The sequence below is a fragment of the Sprattus sprattus genome (genome assembly GCF_963457725.1).
Source record: "Sprattus sprattus genome assembly, chromosome: 2".
Taxonomy (NCBI): domain Eukaryota; kingdom Metazoa; phylum Chordata; class Actinopteri; order Clupeiformes; family Clupeidae; genus Sprattus; species Sprattus sprattus.
The window spans coordinates 23,645,653-23,667,730 of NC_137921.1; the positions used below are offsets into that span (position 1 = coordinate 23,645,653).

Below are 22,078 nucleotides of genomic sequence, written 5' to 3' on the forward strand. Positions count from 1 at the left end.
CAAGACTTGCAAGGCAGCAGTGTCATTTGATTTTTGTTTTCAGAAAGAAAAGCTGAGGTTTGCAAAGAAGAAAAAAGTCCAGTAGTTCTCGCAGTAGCGCTCTCAAGCCAGTGCTTGATTAAAGCAGTTGTCCATTGAAGGCAAGTAGCTGATGATGACCTTGGTTCTTTTTGCAGCCGGAGGGTCTCCTAAGAACAAGACCAACGCTAAAAGAAAGGCAGGATTTTGTTTCTGAAATGTCCAGTTCTTTTGACTAAAAATAAAACTGTACAGCATAGATGTGGTTTGTTTATGTAAAAGTCAAAAAAAGGAAGCTAAAACCTAAATCTCAAACAAATTATTTCTAACTAAATTCATATAAAAGCCTACAGAAAGAGAAAGAGATTGCTACTAATAACTTAAATACATAAATTATTAATATCTTATTGTTTGTATCTTCAAACAAGGGGGGGGGGGGGGGTTCTTGACAGAGTCACGGGTGTAGTGAAGGGGGAAATACTTTTTTTAAAGAAAGTTCTGGAAAAGTGGAGTGGGCAGGACAAGGCTGTGCTTTGTAAGTTGCATGAGTTTGTTTGAAGGGTTTCAAAAAGATAAAGAACCTTTATCCCCCCCGTTGCACGAGAAGAAGCTTTGGCACACGGTAACACCCACCTGACATCACCACATCACATCACAACGTAGTGCATACAGAAAACACATACATGCAGCGGGCTCCATGTGGGCCGAGGAAAAAGAGAACACACACACACACACACACACACACACACACACACACACACAAACAAACACACACACACACACACATCAGAAATATGCTTCCAGAAAAAACCTACAGAGACATGAGGCCCTGTGAGATGTGTGAGCCAAGTGTGTGCGTGTGTTCGGGTCACCTTAAGAGGTCCCTCTCGGTTGTGTGATGTCAGGACACATTTTGCAGCCTTGCAGTGTTTTTTTTGGTGAAAAAGTAGAGAAATGTCACCTAATGACTCCAATTCTCCACATTGACTGAGCCTCTTTGCTTCATTATGTTGATAGAGGCATCAGCATCTCCCGTTCCCTATCTCTTTTTCTCTCTGTCTTTCCATTTTCATAGGGAAGATTCCACCTCTCTTGTAACGACGACGGCGGACGGGTCGTTCTCTGACCGCGGTGTCACCTGCAGCTGCCCTCCTCCGGAGCTCCCAGCAGCCGCGCTCTCCAGCGACTCGCTGATCACCTCCAGAGTGGCAGTCGCGTCGGCGACCGCCTTATTCCCGCCCTCCGACGTCCTCTTCCCGCCTCCGTTGTTGCCGTTGCCCTCCTCGGCCGAGCCGCAGCAGAGCTTGGGCGCGCACTGTGTCCGGCAGGAGAGCTCGCAGAGCGAGGCGCGGGACTCTGAGTTGACGGTGACGAACTCGGGCTGCACGGTGGTGGCGTGGATGCCGGCGTCGTGGAAGCAGTCCTTGATGCGCTTGGCCACGTCCATGTAGGCGGCCGGGTCCTGGCACTTGATGTGTGCCGTGGCGATGATGCGGCTGCCCGCCAGCTGCCAGATGTGCAGCTCGTGCACGGCCAGCACGCCGTCCAGCGCCCTCAGCCGCTCGCTCAGTAGGCCCACGTCGATCTGCTTGGGCACGGTCTGGAGCAGGATGAGGGCTGACTCCTTCAGCAGCGGATAGGTAGTGTAAAGCAGAATGCATACCATTATCACGCACAGCGTGGGGTCCAGATACAGTACCCAACACGGCCCGGCCCGCGTCACCATTGCTTCCATCCCGCCGTATCCACCAGTCTCCAACAGGCTGTCGTTAATACCCACGTCGTCGGGCACGGCCACCAGTGTGTGGTTGAAGTGCAGGTGGTCAGAGCAGTGGCCACGGCTGCACGGGTTGACGCAAGGTGTGCCCGGCTGGCACGGCTGCCACACGAAGGTGAAGATGATCGCGTTTACTACCACGATGACCGAGCCGAGCGCATCACCCAGCACGTGCAAGAAGACGCCGCGCATGTTCAGTGATACAGCCGAGTCGTGCGCCGCCGCCGCCGCCTCCGCCTCTGCCTCCAGCTCCTCATATGCTGTGCTGCCGTTCAGCTGCAGGTCGGCACTGCCCTTCCGTGAATTCTCTGCAAAGGGACAGAAGAGGTGAGGCGTTAGAGCTAAAAACGTCATAGAAGGGAACTGTCTGATGTTCTCTCTGCAATAGAATGCTCTGACTAGAAGGACCTCTGCACTTTGGCTCTAGAAAATGCCTAGCATTGACCAGGATTTAAAAGTTCAAAGGACAAAGTTCTCAGCTTAGGCTTCTGTTGCCTTAATAAGTACAGCTCTTTCTAGTTCTCAGACTAACACGCTTTTTACATGGGAAACGACACCCCACCACCAAGTTCATTTTCAACGGAAAGCGGGCAGGCAGGACAGGCAAACCCCCTGGCAATACGTTGGGCAGGTGTAGTCCAGAGACACATACCGCATGAGTGCACGAATCGGGAGCACACCCACCCGCCAAAACTGACCAATTCAACTTTGTTTGTTCAATGACACCATCATTTAGTTTGAAGTACAAAATGGAGGAAACCTTAACTTAAGTAGTAGCAAACAATCACTTTCGCCATTTTTGCAATAATCAATTTCGCCAAGCTAACAAACAAAAAAGGCGCAAAAATGGTTGACTTTTGTGTTTAATGAGCGTAATACTACGAGTTCATAGACTGACATTAGGCTATGTCTGAAACAACTCTTCGTTTAATAGCTATGTAAGAAAATGCACAAATGATGTGCTTTCATTCTCCACTTATTCTAACTTATGAATGACAAAACTTTAAAAAGCATTAAATAACTGGTAGGCTGGCTACCCAGGCGTGATTTCGTTACTGCCCTATGCCCTCCTTGAGGTGACATTTCGCTTAAGTAACTCTAGAGAGTTTGTTCTCTTTCAGATGAAATGCAGGGCGTGAGGGGGGCGGGACAGAGAGCTGTAATTGCTTCTCCTCTGAAACGACCCGAACTAGTGGGAACTCTTTTGATATTTCACAACACCTTTGAAAACTAAGTTTCTTCACCTGTGAGAAACAAACATTTTGCTCATTTAACAAAACCGCAATTTTTTTTTATTATTATGCTGGTTCTAGAACCCACATAAAAACTTTCCAAGCCTTACAGCCTCTGTCTCAAACTCAATCATACATCACTAAATAACGACCCTCTCCTGTAGCGCACGCACACGGGAGCAAATGCACGCAAAAACATACTCACACACACATAAACCACATCCACCTCACACCCAGACATGAGTCAGACACCCCAGCCCACCTCCAAACCTCTGCCAGCAGGCGTGAGGACATGAATCAGATCAAAATGAGGATGTGCTCTTACTCTTCACTTCTCCCGCGTCACACCAGAATAGGCTTTGGAAGATGAATCAAAGACATGTGTGTTGTGCTGTGCTGTCCACCACACTCCCAACCTCCTGTGTGCATGCTCCCACACACACCAACCTCTCAATGACCTGCACCTTTGCCTGATAGCAGCAGCTGAAGTATGTCCAATAGTGCTACAGTAGCCAACAGAGGTGGGCCAGCCATCAGTTGAGGGTGTAGCCTACAGGAGCTCATTAGCGTGCTAATGGCCTGGCCAGCTACGTCTCTCCTGCCTTGTTCTGCTGAGGAAAGCTGTAGCCTGAACAGAGGAGAGGAAATGGCCCCCAATCGTGTAACTGGGCTGCCATCTGACAACCTAGCTCTGGGGACGGTTTGACTTTTATTAGCATCACCAGAGGGCCTTTGTATCTTATTCACTGACTGAATATAGTATCTGGTGTTAAACTAAATGGAAGGTAATAAAATGAAATCAGGAGCTTTAGGGTATAGTGGCAAGTGTACAACAAATCTGCTTAGCATGTTGTTGATGCACCCGTTACATGTTTGTTTTGTTGCAAGACCCCCAATAGTGAGACCCCAGTAATGAGTTTTGTCATTCAAAAGCATTCACCAATGAATCATTTGAGATCAAATAATCAGATGGGATGCATGATACAACAGCTCTCAACACACTAGTGCCAATTAATTGTGATACAGAAGCACGAGGGGGGGGGGGGGGGGGGGGGGGGGGATTGGATTAGGCTCCTCTAACCAGCTCAACCGATGACCGCACCTGTCTATAGAGTCCACTTAACAATCGAGAATGACAAAGGGGTGACCACGGACAGACTATTTTAGACATCTAAACAACACAAGCGCAGCCTTTCACGCACAGTGCATATTGCAGTGTGTTTGCACACAATCCGACTCAAGGAGGTGTGTTATTCGATCTCTTCTTTGAAGGAATATTCTTATTTTGTGTGCTCCATTTGCGCCCGTTGCGCTAGAGAAATTCGGTGCGTGCGCAAAAAGCCTGAAGTGATAATATATTATTCCAGCAGAAGAAGAGGTGTAAAGACTGGAAACAGTCATGAATGGATCACATAGGTGTGATCTGTAGTTTATCATTGTAGAGCATTGAAACATGGTAGAAATGACCCAGTATTAATAATTTGTCTAAGATCAAACGAAGAAGGACAAGGTGGTCGTGGGGACATCACTAACGTTACAATCAAAAGCACAGGAGCCAGCTTACCATGTCTATCAGCATTGACGCCGTTCGGGCTGGTGCTGTGATTTCCCACCAGGTTGTTGGTCTCCTCGCCCGAACCGCCACTGCCGGACGGTCGTTCAGACTTGCATAATTTGGCCCTCTTGTTTTTTTTGCCCCCGTGAGAGTGGCCTCCGTGGGAATGGCCATGTCCCCCTCCAGCGTGTCCGAAGAGACACAGTCCCAGCAGGTTAACCAGAAGCCCCGCCGCCCCGACACCAATGACAATCCAGGGGCTTTCGATCTCATGTGGCTCGGTGAAACGCTCGATGGCCTCCAAGATGATGGTAAAACACAGTGCCGTGAGGAAAACTGCATTTACTAAAGCTCCCATCACCTCTGCACGGATCCATCCGAAAGTGTTTTTGTTTGTGGATTGTGTCTTCTCCGAAAAGCGGACAGCGACCAGGGCCACTGTAAGGGCTATGACATCCGATAGCATGTGAAACGAGTCCGACAACATCGCCAGGGATGCCGTTATCCGGCTGACCACAACCTCCACAATGAAAAACCCAAATGTCAGTGACAGCATACATAGCAGCCGAAGGCGGTTGGGTTCGCAAGCCATTTTTTCGCTGCGGAGTTATAAAATCTTACACTAGCTAAATAGCTAGCTAGCGTGTGTGCTAGCTAACGATACGTCGCCACACAACAATGAGAGTGAATCAAATCTAGCGAGCAGGGCAACTGCCTTCTAACCGACAACCGATATGCTGTTATAAACAGCGTCTTTTAAATACAAAATCACAAATACACTGTCATTCTCTTCAAGTCAAAGATAATTTATCTTAATAAAGAAATTAAGCGACGACAAATAGCTTTTGTAGCCGGCGATTCGAAATGCCGTGGGAGCATAGTCTGGAGCTCATCGGTTTGCAGACGGGCTGAAACTTTGCACCCGAGCCGGGTAAACTTTCCACACGGAACAAGGGAGCGCAACGACACGCCCTGGCGCTCTGTGATTGGTGGTCAATAGGGAAGCGTCATTCGTTTTGTAGTAGTGATTTTTTTTTGTAAAAAGAAACACCATGGCTATGTTCAGCCCCGACAAAAACGTTTATTTAATGGCGCTGTTAAAAACACTCTGTAATGCTACGCAAGCGCAGCTAAGGTGGCCATACTTTGCGTGCTGTCGAATCATTTTTAGAACCTGATGAAATCCGTTTCCATACGTGCATGTTTTACTCTTATCTTGCATTTGTAAGGGACATTAGTTGGATCTACTGTGCGCATTGCCTATACACATCGCTACTGGCAAAACCCGTCACACCAACCGAACGATAAAGTACATCAAAGCTCACTGCACTCTTCCCCAGTTTCCAGGAAACATGGTGTTAAACTCGGAAACTGTACCAAAACCGTGCACAAAGTTTTCAGCTTGAACGTGCCCCTGAGTGAATTAACTCTAAGAATAATATGAGGCAAACCAGGGGGGCGAAAGGAAGATGAACAGGGGCATGCAAAGGCCTATGATTAAATACGGTGTGGAAGAGGACGGCTGTTTTGTCGTGCTGTGGTCAGTCAGCTTTCGTGGGGTGGTGTACCGGGGGCTGTCCATAGTCATTAAGTGTCATCATGTTTAATTAACATAGGAAAACCAACCGATGACATTAATTCGGTCTCTGTAGCTGCCTTTTAATAGGAGGTATGAACAACCCCCAAAACACTGCAGGATTACCCAATCAAGTCTGATCATGTAAAATCTCCTAATTAATTACCAACACTGTAAATTGTTAGCGAGTTTTCATGTGGGTCATGTGTAGATGGCACAAAGAAAAAGTCAAGAACTGAAATGATTTGCCCCATGATGGAAATTACTTAAGTGAAAGTCAAGGACAACAAACCCACCCGCCTGAAAACATTTGGTTTAGAAAAAGGGAACAAAGAATCGCCAAAAATGCCAAGTTGGAGCAGTGGAACATTTTAAGACTTCCCTTTCCAAATGTAATCAAGCTTTTCATTTGAAACAAAGAACTTCGGGATTCAGTAGTTTGGATTGGCACCCATTTAAACACTCATAAATCACTCACACGCAGTTTAAAGCAGATACTTCACACACACACTTCAAACCCTTCTCAGTCAATGAACATATAAATAGTGCACAGAACTTGATATATAAATTACATCAGTATTGAGAGAAAGAACAATGCAAAATGATACCAACTTACTGAACTCAAATTCCAATTAAGACAAAACATTGTAAACACCTACAATATATATTATGATACAAATAATTTAGAGCTACATTCAGGATGAAACACAATGTCCAAATCCCTTTCCCATAATTCTGGGACACACTTTGTATTGAGGCAAAGTATCAAACTGATGGCCTGCCAGCACCCCTCTAAATGGCCATTTCTTTCCCTTCAATCACTCTGCTTTGTAATAGCAATAATCTTCTCAAGTTTAGCCATGACGCTTAAGAATTTGAGGATGGGTGGAAAACAATCAATATGATGAAGGAAACTGGGTTTGCTAATGATGATAGTCTTACAGGCCTGCCAGGCTACCCTGATAACTTTGCCACACCCGGCCCACCCATAACAGGGAAAAAAGCCACTCTAGGAGAGCACTGAAAAGTTGTCTTTGGGTTTTGGGATGTCACTCGCTAGCGGATGCCCAGGATCTGTCGGCTCTTGAGCTGGAGGGTTCTCTCCACCTCACCCAGGGCCTGGGCACGTACGTTGGCTGCCTGCAGCCGCTTTCTGAGGGCTACATCCTGAAGTTTCTCCCTTGCTGCTGGAGCTTTTGCTGGAAGCTGGTTCTCCTTGCTGTCTCTAGCAAAGTGAACCTTCTTTCTTCCTGGAGAGACATTCTCATCCTCTCCAACTAGACCACAAAAAAGAGACAAAGTGACATTTGAACCAGTGGTATGTTATGCAGTGTTAAATCTTAAGATTATTTCCAGTGAAATTTAAACCACCTCTGACCAGTTATTTGAAATCTCACACATGTAAAGCTCAATTTTAAGTGTGAACTGCTCTGTAACGTCTGTTTTTCTTAAACTAAAAGAAGTTGTCAATTGTGGTGGAAATCAGCCCAGACTTAGAACCATGGTTTCATAATGGCATAGGTCAACTCTGGGAGTAATACAGTTTCAGACACGTCTAGGATTCATGTACCCCTTCAATGTTTGTATAGTTCCAGCACATCAAGCCAGTATGTGTTCAATTTAAGCCCTATTCCCACCCAAAATATAGCAGACCGCTTTATTTATAAAAATAAAAACACTTTTGAAATGTACAAATGCACACAAGTTCAAAGACAGACTTAACATCAAAGCATAAAAAAGGCAGATGTCAGCTGTTGAAGTACAGCGGGTCCAGCGGCACTCGTTTCACCGCCATACCTGGAGATCTGGGGATGGGAGAGGGCGCCCTCTGCTGTTTCTGGAGGTTGTAAGTCCTCAGTAGGTTTTCTGCCCTGAAGGTAATTAAAACAAATATATAGCAAACTTAATAAAAGGAAATTCACAGTTGGAAAATATTAGGAGCTATGGAATAACTGGTAAGAATCATTCAGGAGATGAAACTCCAGGACATACCTGGCCATCTTCTCGCTACAAAGTCGCTCACGAACACACAGTTCTTGCTCCCTTTCTGGGGAAATACACAACACACAGAGAAGGTCACCACCAACCAAAAACAGAAAATGTAAAGGGATTACATAGCTTGCCAAAAACCTCAGCCTAAAAATTCCTACATTACAGTTTTTCACCACATATTTACTCATCTCTACTGTGGGAACTCTTGTCACACACACAAAGAAACAACTTAAAGTGCAATTCCTGTATAGAACCCACTAAGTGTATTCAGGGTTCCTACAGGTTTCTCCAAGTCAAATTCAAGACTTTTTTAGACCTTTTTAAGACCATAGACAAAGACAAAACATTTTTTTTTTTTTTTTACATTTCATCATTTATTTATCAAACAAATGTGAAAATGTGGACTGCACTTACGCTACAACACCACAGCACAGACACAGACCACAGACAACAAGCCAAACAGAGGCGTGAAAAATCAACCACAAAAAGTTTGACTAACGCCGTTATGTTATTTTCTATCTTTTTTAAGTTAGCTAGCTACCAATTTTATGCTGGGGTTATGGGGAGTATAAATAATAAACAATGAACTCAACAATGAACAATGAACTCAACTCAACTCTGAACCCCCTAGGAGGGTCTGGGGCATGATCCACGGGGAGTATATTTAATATACAGTATTAGAAAATGTTTCACATTTTGAAGTGCAATGCATCAATCTGGTGAACTTTGACAGCAAAATGATGAGGCTAGATCTATGAAGAACATTGTGCTGTTGTAAACTATTTTGTGCTCTGGTAACAGTTTAATCATAAACATTCCTGTGTTAAATGTTGCACGGGCACAGGCCAACCCAACCATCACTGAAATTTTGTAGACACTATTATTTTACGTCGTTTGTATCCATAGAATATATAATGTATGTGTAGAAGCTATTTAGTCTTGCTGATCTGTCATAAAACCTCAGTGAAAAAGCAGATAGGGGAGGCAAACGTAACCTCTGCATCACTGAAGGGGGCGTGCGAGAGCCTGGAAAGTGGACTTCCAATCCAGTGAAGTGATGAATACATAATAGCGACCAATGCCAGAGTTCAAAGGATTGCATAAAAAGACGGGGCAGATAACTCTATCAACTACTCACATTCAAGGTCAAATTGCTTCGAAAATGTTTGGAACCTGGATTTTTTTAATGTGAATTTAAAACCACACAAGCCAAAGACTGCTTTTTATTGGTGAGCTGATTTTGAGAAGTTAAACTTAGGCCTAAATGTGCAGCTAAAGTTGTGTTTTCTGGTTGCTAAATAGAAGAGTTAAATTTGCATTAAATTATAGGTAGTGATCTATCTGATGTTATAGTCTCTGCGATTTAACTCATAAAACTATAATGGGAAAAGTTAGAAACCCCTCAGGGTGCTGTCATCAATGTGCAAGCTGCCAATTTAGTGGTTATTTAAGATACTGCATCTGTAACTTATTAGCAACTAAACTCCGCTGACGACCGTGTCTTTTATGTACATTTTTCGGCGTTTTAGCGCTTAGATTTTTCCAAAGTGACCGAGAAATAGACACTGTACTATCCGTTAACACCGTTATTGTAACCATTAACCAGCAAAAATGGTTAATGTGATTTGCGACGCGTCTGTCAGAGAACTGTCTGACATTAGCAGGATAGCCTACCTTACATAGCCAAACGTCCTTGCAGCGTACCAACGTTTAATATCATATTAAAAAGTTTTAAAACGTTTTTTGAAAATGCCTTCACCTGAATGACAGCTTGCGTTCGCAGATTACTTGGATTTCCATTGTAGGACTGGTGTTTAGCGATGGTGTTAAGGGTCCACAACACCTCTGCTTTTATAGTTGGTTTGGACCCAAAAGATGTGCTCAGATCCACCTTAGCGGTCGTAACTGGAAGAGCTGCACTAGTGCTAGCAGCTGGCTGGTTATCTCAACCAGTGGCAAAATGCTTGCTTATCCTTCCAAGCTTCATTAAACTTACACTTCCCCATAACCCCAGCATAAAATGGGTAGCAAGCTAACGTAAAAAAGTTAGAAAATAACATAACGTCGTTAGTGAAACTTTCTTGTGTTCTTTCTTTGATTTTTCGCGCTTCTGCTTGGCTTGTTGCTTGTGGTCTGTGCCTGTGTAGCACTGCTATAGCAAAGTGACGTGTTGGGACCATTGACATAGAAAAGGTTGCTACCCGGGAAGCGTTGCGCTCTCAATTATGAGTTCCGCCACTTTTTTAGGCTACGTTATTTAAATCAAAATAATAGTGGTTGACAAATGGAACTTTTGAGGAGAATGCGATACGGAGAAATAATACTGCAGATTTTTTTAAGACTTTGATATCAAAATTCAAGACTTTTTCAAGTCTTTTGAAGGTATTATTTCCAAATTCATAAATTCAATGCTTTTAAGACTTTTTAAGACCCCGCGGGAACCCTGGTATTGTATTACGGCCTCTTGCTCTTTGCGGTGACTAATGCCAAGTAGGTTTACGCGGTGACTGCTGTCTATTGTCATCAAATCCCCATCTTAAACTCAATAGAGCGATCAAAGGTGTGATGTTTTGAATGTACATATGTAATGATATTTCTTAGCCAATCCTTAATACTAGAGAAACCACTCCTGTCAGACCAGGCATGCCTAGTTTAAACCAGAAGCAGTGACTGGCTCAAGGCCTAATTCAGCAGCGCTTGTCCTAAACAATGTACAATGTCCCTTTTCAAACAGGCCTGGACTAGCACACTCACTCTCCAGTCTCTCCTCACGCTGCTTGATTGCCGCCTCACGCTCTCGGAGCACCTGCTCCTTCAGACGCAACTCTGAGGCGGTGCCCGTCCCTGCCACTCCTCCTGCTCCCGCAGTGCCGTGCTCAGGGTCTGCGGGAGTCTTGGGCCGGACAGGGTCAGCCTGGCACACTGCGGACCGGCGCCGATTCCTAGCTTGTGCCCTCCTCTGCTCCTCGGCAACCATCTCTGAAATCAAGCTGCTCTGCAAGATGGATTCCACAGAGGGCCTCAGGTAGTCCTGGCAACCACGAGGAAACAGACAATAAGCACAGAGATGATGAAAGGTGTCTTGACATGTATATACACAAACATTTCATACCGCAAAACAGCATGGTCACAAAGCTATTTGCTTTGAAAAGTGTGTCCAGAACAAGAAAAAAACGTGCCTGCAGTTATGATGAGGAGTCTAGGAGCAGTTAGCCTTCAGCTTGAGGCTACTCTGTCCTTCTCCATTTCATGATGTGTTTTTTTACACTTGGTTGAGAAACTGAGTTTTTCATTGTTTAAAAAAAATGCAATAGTCTTATCTGTTTCTCTCATTCAGGGGAATCAGACCTTCAAATTGAGCATCCTTGACAGTAACGTGTTAAGCTCCTCTGAATAACGGTATGGGATCCGCCTGAATTTGCCCTCCCGGATCTTCTCTGCCAGGTCCTTCTGGTTGTACGCTGTAAAAGGTGGGCTAAGAAAAATACATGACAACATTACGAGCAGACAAACATGTAAACTTGGGTGTGTTGATTAATCACAGGTCACACATACTTACGAGAGGGCACAAAGCTCATACACCAGGCAGCCTATAGACCAGATATCTGATTTCTCATTGTACGACATCCGGTTCATTTGTTCCTGTGCATAAAATGAAGAACAGTTTTGCTCATTACAGATTGTTCATTTTGATGAGTGTCCTAGAAATCACTCTCAGGTTTAAGCCAGCTACTTGAAACAGCGAGCACATCTCACCGGCGACATATAATAAGGCGTGCCCACAAATGTCCTGGCAAAGCTGGTGTCATGGTTGAGGATTCGTGCCAGGCCGAAGTCTCCGAGTTTGACATTCTGCTTGGCATCCAGAAAAATGTTGGCTGGTTTAAGGTCGCGGTGCAGAACTGTGCAGCCCCCATCGTTCCGCCTATGGCACTCTTTAAGAGCGAGGGAAAGCTGTGCCAACACCCGCAAGATATGCTCCTCCTCTAGGTACCGTCTATAGGAGAGTGAAATGGCCACAGAGATAGTCATAAATAACAATAGCCCAGGCCTTAAACAAATCAATAGTACACAACGCGTGCATCTATGCAAAGCAGACGTAGAGAACTCATACTCTAGGGTAAGTTTTTCCACAATGATATACAACACCGCACATACCCAAAAACACCTAGCTAATTACCTCTCCTTGATGCACTTGGTGATTAGACTAGAGAGATCTCCTCCTTCGCAGTATTCCATGACTATGTACAGCGTTGTGTTGGTGCGGTCTATGATTCGGTCGTAGTAACGAACAATATTGGGGTGCTTCAGCTCTCTCAAAAGGTTCACTTCCGATACAAGCATTTGTTTTTCAGCTTCCGCCATGGTGCCATAATCCAGTTCTTTCCAAACCAGAATCTAGTGAAATCGGATGAAAAAGCACAGTGTAGACCAAGCTAAATTAACATTGATTAGGCATCATATGGCTCGCTCACTAACAACACTTATTACCACTCAACGTAAAGTTAATATTTATCGCAACAAAACATTTTGGAGCACAACCTAGCAAAGCGCTAATAACGTATCCCAGTAACGTCACTGTTTGTATTATAACGATAACCTGCAAGTTGGGGGTTTTGCACACTGAGTTTGCCTAGAACGAGGTTGAAGTCTAGGTTCGCCAAAAGACATGGTCGGTTGTTAATATGCTAACACTACAGTTATCGTGCTAGCTAGGTAACATTACAGCATTAGCCTGATAGCAAAGTTACTAGAGACTTTGGTTACCTGGTTGTTACTGCCTGTTAATGTTTAGCTAGACGTCACTGATTGTTAATTTAATAATTTATATCGCTAGCATGGTTAACAAATTGAAGCGTGATTTACCTTTCCATCAGATTTTCTCCGTATTTTCTGACATTTTCCATATGATCCAGATCCTATTGTGTACAGTACATCATAATCTTCAACTCGGGACGGCATCTTTGTTTACTGGCCCTAATAAAGGTTAACTGGCTGACTGAAATGTCCAAAATTCTATAACTCTCTAAGCTAAATGAACCTGTTTCGTTTGCAGAAAGTAATATCCCTTCAACTACTTGACTTTTGTGATTGAATCAGTTCTGTACATTGTTTTGACAACGTAGCAGTTAATTCAAGTCGCTAGAAAACAGGGACGCCTGTTTCAAATTGGTGCCTGTTCAAACTCGATTGCGATTGGAGTTAAATGGAGACGATCGACGATGTCATTGGCTAGAATAACTATACAAATGCAACGTTGCTAAGCAGCGAGAACCCCGCGAGACTACGCGCGGAATTAAAGGGTATTACAGATAATTTCTAACAGGGCGTTTTACTAGAGAAATTCTTCTCATCCACGAGATATGTTGTTTAAACACATTTAATTAGTTTAAATGGAATTTCGAACAATAATGTTAATACTCCGAACGAAAGAGACAAGTCAGAATGCAGTCAACGGATGCTGTTGTATTCCTGCCTTCAACCACACGGTGGCACAAAATCCAAATTACTGTTGTGTTCTTTGCCTTGCTTTTGATCATGACGACTGTTAAGGAAGGTACAAATGCTTAATCAGGCAAACATTTACAGGAACGCAATTTAAGGCTCAATTGCTCATTTGATATGACCCAGTCTTTATTTGAAAACAGCTGACATGCCTTCAAAGCATTAACATAACCTTGCAATTGTGGATAAAGTGTAGTAAGGGGGAAAAAAGTTATCAGAATCAGTCACAATTGTATTTATTGCCAAGTAGGTTTACACCTACCTGGAATTTGCTCTGGTGTATAGGTTCATACAGTAAACATAATACATAACGTTGCAATTGTTCTGATAGTGTTCGTGCCTGTCAAAGGTCAAGGAGCTGTGGTCTTTACATTAGCACAGTGTTCTGATCCTGGACCACAAGGTCACCTAGAGCCATGATAATTGCTCAGCCTCTGGATTTGATGGGAGGGGAGTCTGACAAAAAAAAATAGGTGATCTGCTTTCCTCTGACGCCGTGATTGTAGTCAGGGCAGAGAACAGATGACAGTGACAGACAGTGAATATTTCTCCACTCCACGGCCTTTTCCTCCTCTCCATTCCCACCAGGAGGCATAGCAAGTGGGGGGGAGTGGGGCCACATGAGGGGGTGTCTGTCTGTCACTCCGAAAGGTCGTATCTCTGTAGCAACGCTTTACTTTGGCAAGGAGGGGGATCGGGAGGGGGGCACATCCAAACATTTGCTCGCTAGAGGCAGGGAGCAGCATGCAGGCGAGGGCTACAGAGGGAAATTAACGTCACGCCAGGGAGCGAGTTACAGCAGCTCGTGCCCAAGGCTCAGCGCAGCGAGGAGGGAGGACGCACATGAAGGACAACTACATAAAGAGAGTGTAGATTGGTACCACGTCCTCTTGTGTTTTGAGAATATCCACTATAGCCCCACATTTACTCAAGGTGACCATACAGTTGGGCCCAATGTACGTTTATAGCACATGTGGTGCCTGGGGACTGAACCTGTGTACCTGTGTCAGTACCATGCTCTACACCGGAGCTACAGCAACTTGGACCTGGAGACTCTCTCTGTGATCTCCCCATGCAGTAGCCAAGAGGTGATGGCACATTCCATTCAAGCCTTTTCTCTTTCTTGTATTATAACAAAGGCAATACTCAAAGAAAGACACGAATGATAAGAATGGCATGACATATTTTCCCTACCAGTATTTATGGCTCCTGTCAGTACTACAGAAAAGAAGGCATTTATGTTGTGTTCTACAAGCAACATATTTAAGTCTATAATGTTGCTTATACTGTATTCTTGTTAAACATACTACTGATATATAACATCATGCGAATCTCTGCACATTCAATTGTATCTTTCATCCTATCTGTCTTCCCATGTTTCTTGCTTGGAGCCAGGTGTGTTCAGTCACACTGCTAACTGATCTGCCTGCTGCCCTGAGGGAGGACCGCGGGGTGTTAAGCACCACCTAAAGCAGGGGAGAGCCCTAAAAACATGTGTCCCCAAGAAAGGCCTTCTATGGAGGGCAACACGCCAACTCAAACAGTAGGCTTTTTGATTCTGAGAATAGATAGCGTTTGACATAAGGACATAAGGACTTCAAAAGCCTTGGATTAATATGGTGGTCTCAGTTGTTTAGTGTGAGTTTGCATGCAGATGCTTGGGAGACGCAGGTGTCAAAACATACATTTTTAAAATGCCATTTTTTGTATTTATTTTTTTTACTTCAGCACATTTCTAGGGGTGGTTGATTGGAATTTTCATTGTAGTTTTCAGATAGCAAGTTTAGGTTATCATTTCATGGATCATCACAGTAGAAACAGCCCAACACAGAGCAGTGTGGAGACCCTGTGTGAGCACCTCATCAGTGTATGAGCACTGTTCCCCAGCCAACCCCTAGTCCCATTGTCCAGTTCGTCTCCTGCCAGTGGGTACAGCATGTGCTTGCTGCAGAGACCCGCCATTTTGCCACCCCGCCCACACATCACACTAGCTGCTTTTTTTTAGCACCAGATGCCAAACCTCCTTCTTCTTCGAGTGTGGGGTCTCTGTTGTGCTTATAGGAATGCACTTGAGAATACCAGAGTGGTGCCAGCATCCCAATGACAGCAGGGTGGTTTAATGATTGTTGCTGTAGTTGGTCTAAATGACACACACCCTCCTGCCACATATAACAAATTAAATGGACTAACTAACTGGCTTTTCTCAACACTGATGACTAGAAGAGACACAGAGAACGAACTCGTACAATGTAACACCGGTGCCCAAAGCTAATGTTAGTGAGTTTTGTGGTGGTCCATAAATGCAATGCTCTACTGCTGAGTTTAACAACCCCAGAGTGAAGTCTATGTGAAGGAGTTTGTTATTCAATCACGGACTATATGTGTCTTATTCTTTTGCCATTTATTTATTGTGACACGTATTACCTGTTGTGTGAACCTGATCTGCAGCCATTTACTCTCCCTTCTCACAATCCTGTAACATAAGCCGGCAGTGCACCTGGAGAGAGGCGAAAGACACCGTGTTAAACAAGAGTCACTGAGCAAAGTAAACACAAGCTTTGGTTACCACAAAACGCCTCCGTCTGTCTGAGCAGGACCAAGCTCCAGTGCACCTAAGGACATAAGAAATGACTTCAGCACAAGCAGAAGCACTCACCTAACTGGTATGGTGAACTATATTTTCACTTACAGTCTCATGCCTGTTTTGAATTTAAATGTCTACTTTTTCCAGATGGTTTTAAATATAATAGTTTCATTGGAACAATGAGTTTGAATGGTACTAACTGCCTGATGCAAAGAGGGGTGTTGGGTCCTACTAGGATGCCAAAATGGCTATACCACACCTAGAAAGAGTTGATATTGAACCATTATAGACTGGGCATCTGGAGACTACTCTTTCAAGGCTATAGATAAACAACATGGCATGAATAATGGCAGAAATTTAAAAAATGCCTTGGCTGTGTCTGCCTCTGGCTCTCAGCTTGGCTTAAAATAAATGAGAGCTAATGTCTGGACAGGGAGAGAGCCTTACTCAATACACAATGTAATTCCGAAAAAATACTGAGACTGTTCTTTTCTGTGTGGACAATCTGACTTTGGTTAATATACCTACTCAGCTGAGCTAAGTCAATTGTGTGCCATTGTAGAAATGAAACGGACACTGAGGAAAAGACATGGAGGATGGTTTCTGTTCATTGTTTTTATTCCAGCACAGGTTTTTTTTTCCATCTGTAAAACGGCTGGGCTGCTTGGGAGGGAGAAGGTAACAGGAGTACAAAATGGAAAAAAAGTACAGACAAGTCTAGCGTAAATTGGTTAAATTCCTAATTTTTGTCTCTTTTCCCTAAATCCTTATCTAGGAAAATAATTTTGTCCCTGTCTCCATTGTTAAGACAGCAGGAAACACATGAGAGAGAGAGTGAGAGAGAGAGAGAGAGAGTGAAAAATTGAGAGAGAAAACAGGTAAGGAGAAAGCTTCTTTCCCTGCTGTGTGAACACAAGGAGGCCTGGCACAATCTTGGGGAGTGAGAGATAGAGAGGGAGTGAAGGAGAGAGAGAAAGAGAGCAGAAGGAGAGAGGGAGGGTGGTAGAGAAGGAGAAGAAAAACTAGGGTAGGGCAGTCAAGAGAGAAAAGTGGGAGAGAGAAAAAGCGAGAGGCAGACAGAAAGAAAAGGAAGAGGTGCGGTAACAGCCTGCTTTCAGTGCAGTTTGCTGCCTCGCCCGCCTGCCACCCCATCTGTGCCTCACACGCACATCCAGTGTACTGTAAACCTCACAAAACACAACCAGGACCACACATCCAACTAAAACACATACGCCAGAACCAACCAAAAGTCTGCTCTTCCACACATCATCAAGTCCAACACGAGAAACTTGTTTGTTCTTCCCGTGAGTTTCTCTCCATTGGAACATTTTCACGGCACGTGACGCCAAACTGGTGTTTTAACGAACAGCACTCTGGCGTTATTGCTGGACCATGCCTGGAACAAGCCATCAGAGTTTAAAGAGTGGTTGAGGTTCATGTGGAGTCACAGTGAACTCACCCTCCTTTGCTCACTGTACCACATAAACACATCAAGGTCAAAGGGAAAACAACGAGGAAGTGAGTCAACATTGAGGCGTGAGGCAGGTCTGCGTAATTTCTCTTCACTGAAGTAGTTGCCCATCTTTGTCCAGATCAATCTTTTTTCTTTGCTTTTAAAAATCCCTCTCGACATTCATGATATAAAAAAAAATACAACTCCTAATTTATAACAGAATGCTGCAGTCACACAAAAGGAAACTCGTCTTCGGCTTTTTTGTTATGTACAAGATTTGAAAGACGTGACTTTTGAGGACAATATCTGAAGTCATTTTAAAATGAAATTAAAACCGGACCACTAAACAGTGATTTGTCAAAAAACTCTGATATAACATAGAACAACCAGACAGTAATTAATTAAAGAGGACAGATAGACAGACAGACTGACAGACAATCACACACACTCACTTTAGGCAGGTTATGCTGTCAAATTTACAGTAATGACCCCTAAAAAAACAAAAACAAAGCCAAATCAAGTTATTTTTTCTGTTCGTCTTCTTTCCAGAAGCTGACTCTCCAAGGTCATTCAGTTTGTGTTAAGTCTCTGTCGTCAAGACTGATCCTCAGTAGACTGACACTAAGCATATGGCTTAAACATTTTTCAAAAACTTTGGAATCTGTGTTTGGTGTGGGTGAGAGGGAGGATGGGAGAATCACATTTAAGTCTGTTGAACTCGACCAAGACTGGCTACTGGCTCTCCTGCTGTGTGGGAGAGTATGGGTACGTATGAAAGTGCCAACATGGCTGAGGGTGTCACGAAGATAGAAGGTATTCTATGTGTGTGTGTGTGTGTGTGTGTGTGTCTGTGTGTGCTGGCAGGGTTGGACTAGGGGGACGTAGCTCCACAGGCCATCAGTGAGTCCCTTCATCAGCTCTGTGGAGACCAGCCTGTCTAGACACTCACTGTCCAGACATATAATTCCAAACCGGACATCCCAGGGAAAATTGAGACGCCCCAGAACTAGACAACGTCTCCAAACCCAGACGCCCCAGAGCCAGACAAAAACCAGTGTAGACAAACAACGCTCACTCCAAGACAATACTATCAAAACAAACAAACAAAGAAACATTCAGGAAAACAAACACACACCCAGAAACATCAACAACAACAACAAAAGCAGTAGACACATCCAATTATTTCAAGGGAGATCGAAACAAAACAAAACAAACTAAGAAAAAGACAAAACATGTCAGAACAACCACAAATGTAGGGCTGGGGGTTCTGGGCAATGTTTGTCTTTAGTGCAATCCCAGGAGGCCCCCGACTCTGGAAACGATGGGTGCCTGATCAGGCCTTGGTCCGCTCTAGGGTCAGCTCCTATGAGAGAGTGATCGAAGCTGGAGGAAGAGGTCAGACTGGGAGTCTAATCCCCCCCAGTAGCGACCACATGGGGTGGACTGAGAAAGGACGTCTACGCATAGCCCAAGGACCAGCTCTCCAGGCTGGTGCACACACACACACACACAGACGGAGGGAGAGATGGAAAAAAGTGTTGGACGTGGCAGGTTTTAAACACAGATGACTGGTAAGGGCGGACTCAAAAGATACCCAAGTTGTAAAAAAAACAAACAGGGAGGAGAGAGAGAGTGATTTAGTCCAATCCGGAACACAGCCTCTGGCTGCCAACCTGAGCCTCGTTCTTGACTCTCAATGAACTGCAGGATGTGTGCGCAAGCATGTATGTGTGTGTTTGTTACCATGTAAACAATGAGCGCATTTATTTCCTGTGTGGGATAGAGTAAACAAGACCATGTTTTCTACGCCAGTCTTAGTATTGATGTGTCTGCGCATCCAGCTACAGCTAGTATTTTGTCTGTATCAGTATGCACATTTACATGTGTAGAGGGGACTGGGGGAGTAAAAGTAAACAAACAAAAACAAGTAAACAAACAAACAAACAAAAACACCATAATAAAAGACAAATCCTGACATCCTTCAGAAGTCCTTCTGCTTTTCAGCTTACGGGTAATGTACATTCATCCATCCATGGCAGGGCAGGGCAGAACATCGCAGAGCCCCGAGGATGGCTGCTTGGATCTGGAAACACTTTCCAGAACCAGTTTGGACAGTCAGTCAGTCAGTTCCCAGTCCTTCTGCTCTTCTTCGGTTGTCCTCCTTTCCTCTCATCCTCCCCTCGTCCTCCCCTTCCCTCAGAAGAACCAGCAGTAGGCGTGCTGCAGGAGGCTGTACCACATGTAGCCTGAGGCGAAGGCCCACGTCTGGATGGCACACAGCCACACGGGGTCGACGATCATTGGGCGCGACACTGCTTCCGTCTGACCTTTGAGAGGTGGGAACCCTCCTGGGAAGAGGTAATGAAAAGTCCCCCCAAAAAAATGGTTACAAAAATCTACATACGTTATGAAATTCCTATCAATAGACAAAAAAAAATGCCCCTCACACTTGTTTCTTCAATCTGAATGATGTCAGTATGACTTGATTTTGTAATGCATGCTAACTTGAACAAAATCAGTCAATCGTCACTTTCAGATTATTTATTAACTGAGCTGGTTCCATGGCTAGCTTTTAGGGAAAAAACGAATTACCTTCACTACAGTATTAAAAAAATGGTGAGGAGCTGAAAAAATGAGCGACACATTTCACAGAAAGCCTTGCTCAAGACATCAAAGAGTATCTATAGCCAGATATGACGAGAATAGAAGACAAATGAGCTTGATAGTTGCATGAGATTAGTAACAAAGCACTCTCATGGAGCACTGTTCAGACCACTTTTGGAGGCCTGTATTCGAGACCACTCGGGGTACTAATTGAAAACGAATTGGCTAGCAATAGGTACACGGTCCTAATGTATGATCTCCATTCTCCATGCTACTTGAATTAGCATTACAATCATCATAGCCCTGCCAAGGTGACCACACAATAGACTAAACTAAGAGGGGAAACAGGCCAGGCTTTTATTTGTAGAGCTCCAAAGGTTGGACACGTGAAATAACCATATCCTACACTTCTAGTCCTTGGCAGCCATCAGCTGGCAATTTGTGAGAGGGACTGAAAACTATTTGCTGAAATGTCCAACAGTGTTCTCACTCCTGTGTAATGACAACAGGGAGATTTATAAAATGGCTGCCAATCTTCATGAGCCCCATAATCTTTACCCAATGACTCTTTATGTGAGCAGTTAATGAACTTGATGGAAAGCTAAGTTGGTAGTCATTTTGGAAGCTTCACTGTTACTGCCGTTGTAGTTTAATTTCAGTCTGTTCAAAGACGTCAGAAGAGATGATGTACACACCATACTTTGTCAAACCTCCAAAAATAATAAATATTTAAAAAGATATCACCAACTATCACCATATTAAAAATGGCATTTGGACATTCTGCTAGTCTGAACATTGCTCTTCTCCTACAAAAAATAACACACACACACACACACACATTAAGCATACTGTACACTGCCCGGACCACGGCTGACAGTAGGACTGACCTGTCTCATAGAAGTGGGCAAGGAGCTCCTCCTTCTCCACAAACCTCTTGTACAGCCAGTCTGTCAGGGCCTCAGTCTCCAATGGAACATCCTTTATGGGAAAGATCCTGAGAGAGAGGGGGAGGGAAAAAAAAAAGATAAGAAAGAACTTAATGAAAGGACAAAAGGAAAGAACAAAATAGCCAGACTAAGCCTAAGAAAGACGCAGGATAATGAGGTAATGAGAAGGCAAAGTACACACTATGTGCCCGTTTGCAGATGATCAATGCAATTGATATGCTATTGTATATCATGCCACCACAGGAGAGCCACACAGATCCATCACTGGCTTAAGGGGGTCTTTTTTTAACCAGCTGACTGGTGTCTTTGCTGTTGAAACAAAACTCTCTCATAACTCAATTCTACTTGAACCTGCCTCTGGGGCAACTACCCATCAGCCACGCAACAGGACAGTAGTGGATCCTAGTGCACACACAGAACCTCACGCCACTCTGAGTACACTTACATCCATGACACCAATCCGACTTAGAGCAGGGCAATATGAACCGTCCCCTGAGACCTGACTGTTAACAGCTAGCAAAAACAGCTTTGAATCCATAGAAAGCAATAACCTACAGGGATTTCCTCATGAAAACACCAGGTGATGAGAGAAAAAAAAAACACACAAGAAAAGATGGAGATCTACTCCTACTTGACTGGGTGTTTCATTGTGCTCCTATGGTTGAAGAGTTCAGGAAGTCAACAGAAGGGGGGGAAAAGGGATGGTCATCCAGTGACCTTAGCTGCCCCGGAAATCTGAGTGCGGTGACGAAGCGTCCGTGGTGTGGTCAGTCAGGATGGGAGTGCCCACGACCGACTGTGTTTCAAGGGATCTCAATTCCAGCAGGTGTCCCTA

General features: G+C 44.3%; 3 protein-coding genes across 3 annotated transcripts in view; all 3 read right to left on the reverse strand.

The window, feature by feature from the left end:
* Window positions 1–705: 705 nt before the first annotated feature.
* On the reverse strand, window positions 706–5,174 carry slc30a1a (solute carrier family 30 member 1a; the record flags this gene model as incomplete). The annotated part of the gene is made up of 2 exons (XM_080833396.1): window positions 706–2,103; window positions 4,592–5,174. The coding sequence occupies 2 exons, from the start codon at window positions 5,172–5,174 to the stop codon at window positions 1,088–1,090; spliced, it is 1,599 nt and encodes a 532-aa protein (XP_080689522.1). The 3' UTR covers window positions 706–1,087.
* Window positions 5,175–6,596: 1,422 nt separating this feature from the next.
* nek2 (NIMA-related kinase 2) lies at window positions 6,597–13,112 on the reverse strand (the record flags this gene model as incomplete). Its single annotated transcript, XM_080833549.1, has 9 exons — window positions 6,597–7,435; window positions 7,956–8,029; window positions 8,151–8,205; window positions 10,905–11,181; window positions 11,499–11,625; window positions 11,710–11,792; window positions 11,907–12,147; window positions 12,331–12,548; window positions 13,017–13,112. 9 exons carry the CDS (start codon window positions 13,110–13,112, stop codon window positions 7,215–7,217), a joined length of 1,392 nt encoding a protein of 463 aa, XP_080689675.1. The 3' UTR covers window positions 6,597–7,214.
* A 3,883-nt stretch (window positions 13,113–16,995) lies between these two features.
* The window catches only part of lpgat1 (lysophosphatidylglycerol acyltransferase 1), a 44,684-nt gene continuing 39,601 nt past the window's right edge, over window positions 16,996–22,078 (reverse strand). The window contains exons 7-8 of the mRNA XM_080833056.1: window positions 21,184–21,290; window positions 16,996–20,040 (exon numbers count right to left, since the gene is read on the reverse strand). Of these exons, the coding sequence (XP_080689182.1) occupies window positions 19,889–20,040; window positions 21,184–21,290 (259 nt within the window). The 3' untranslated portion in view covers window positions 16,996–19,888. The remainder of the gene's footprint in view (window positions 20,041–21,183; window positions 21,291–22,078) is intronic.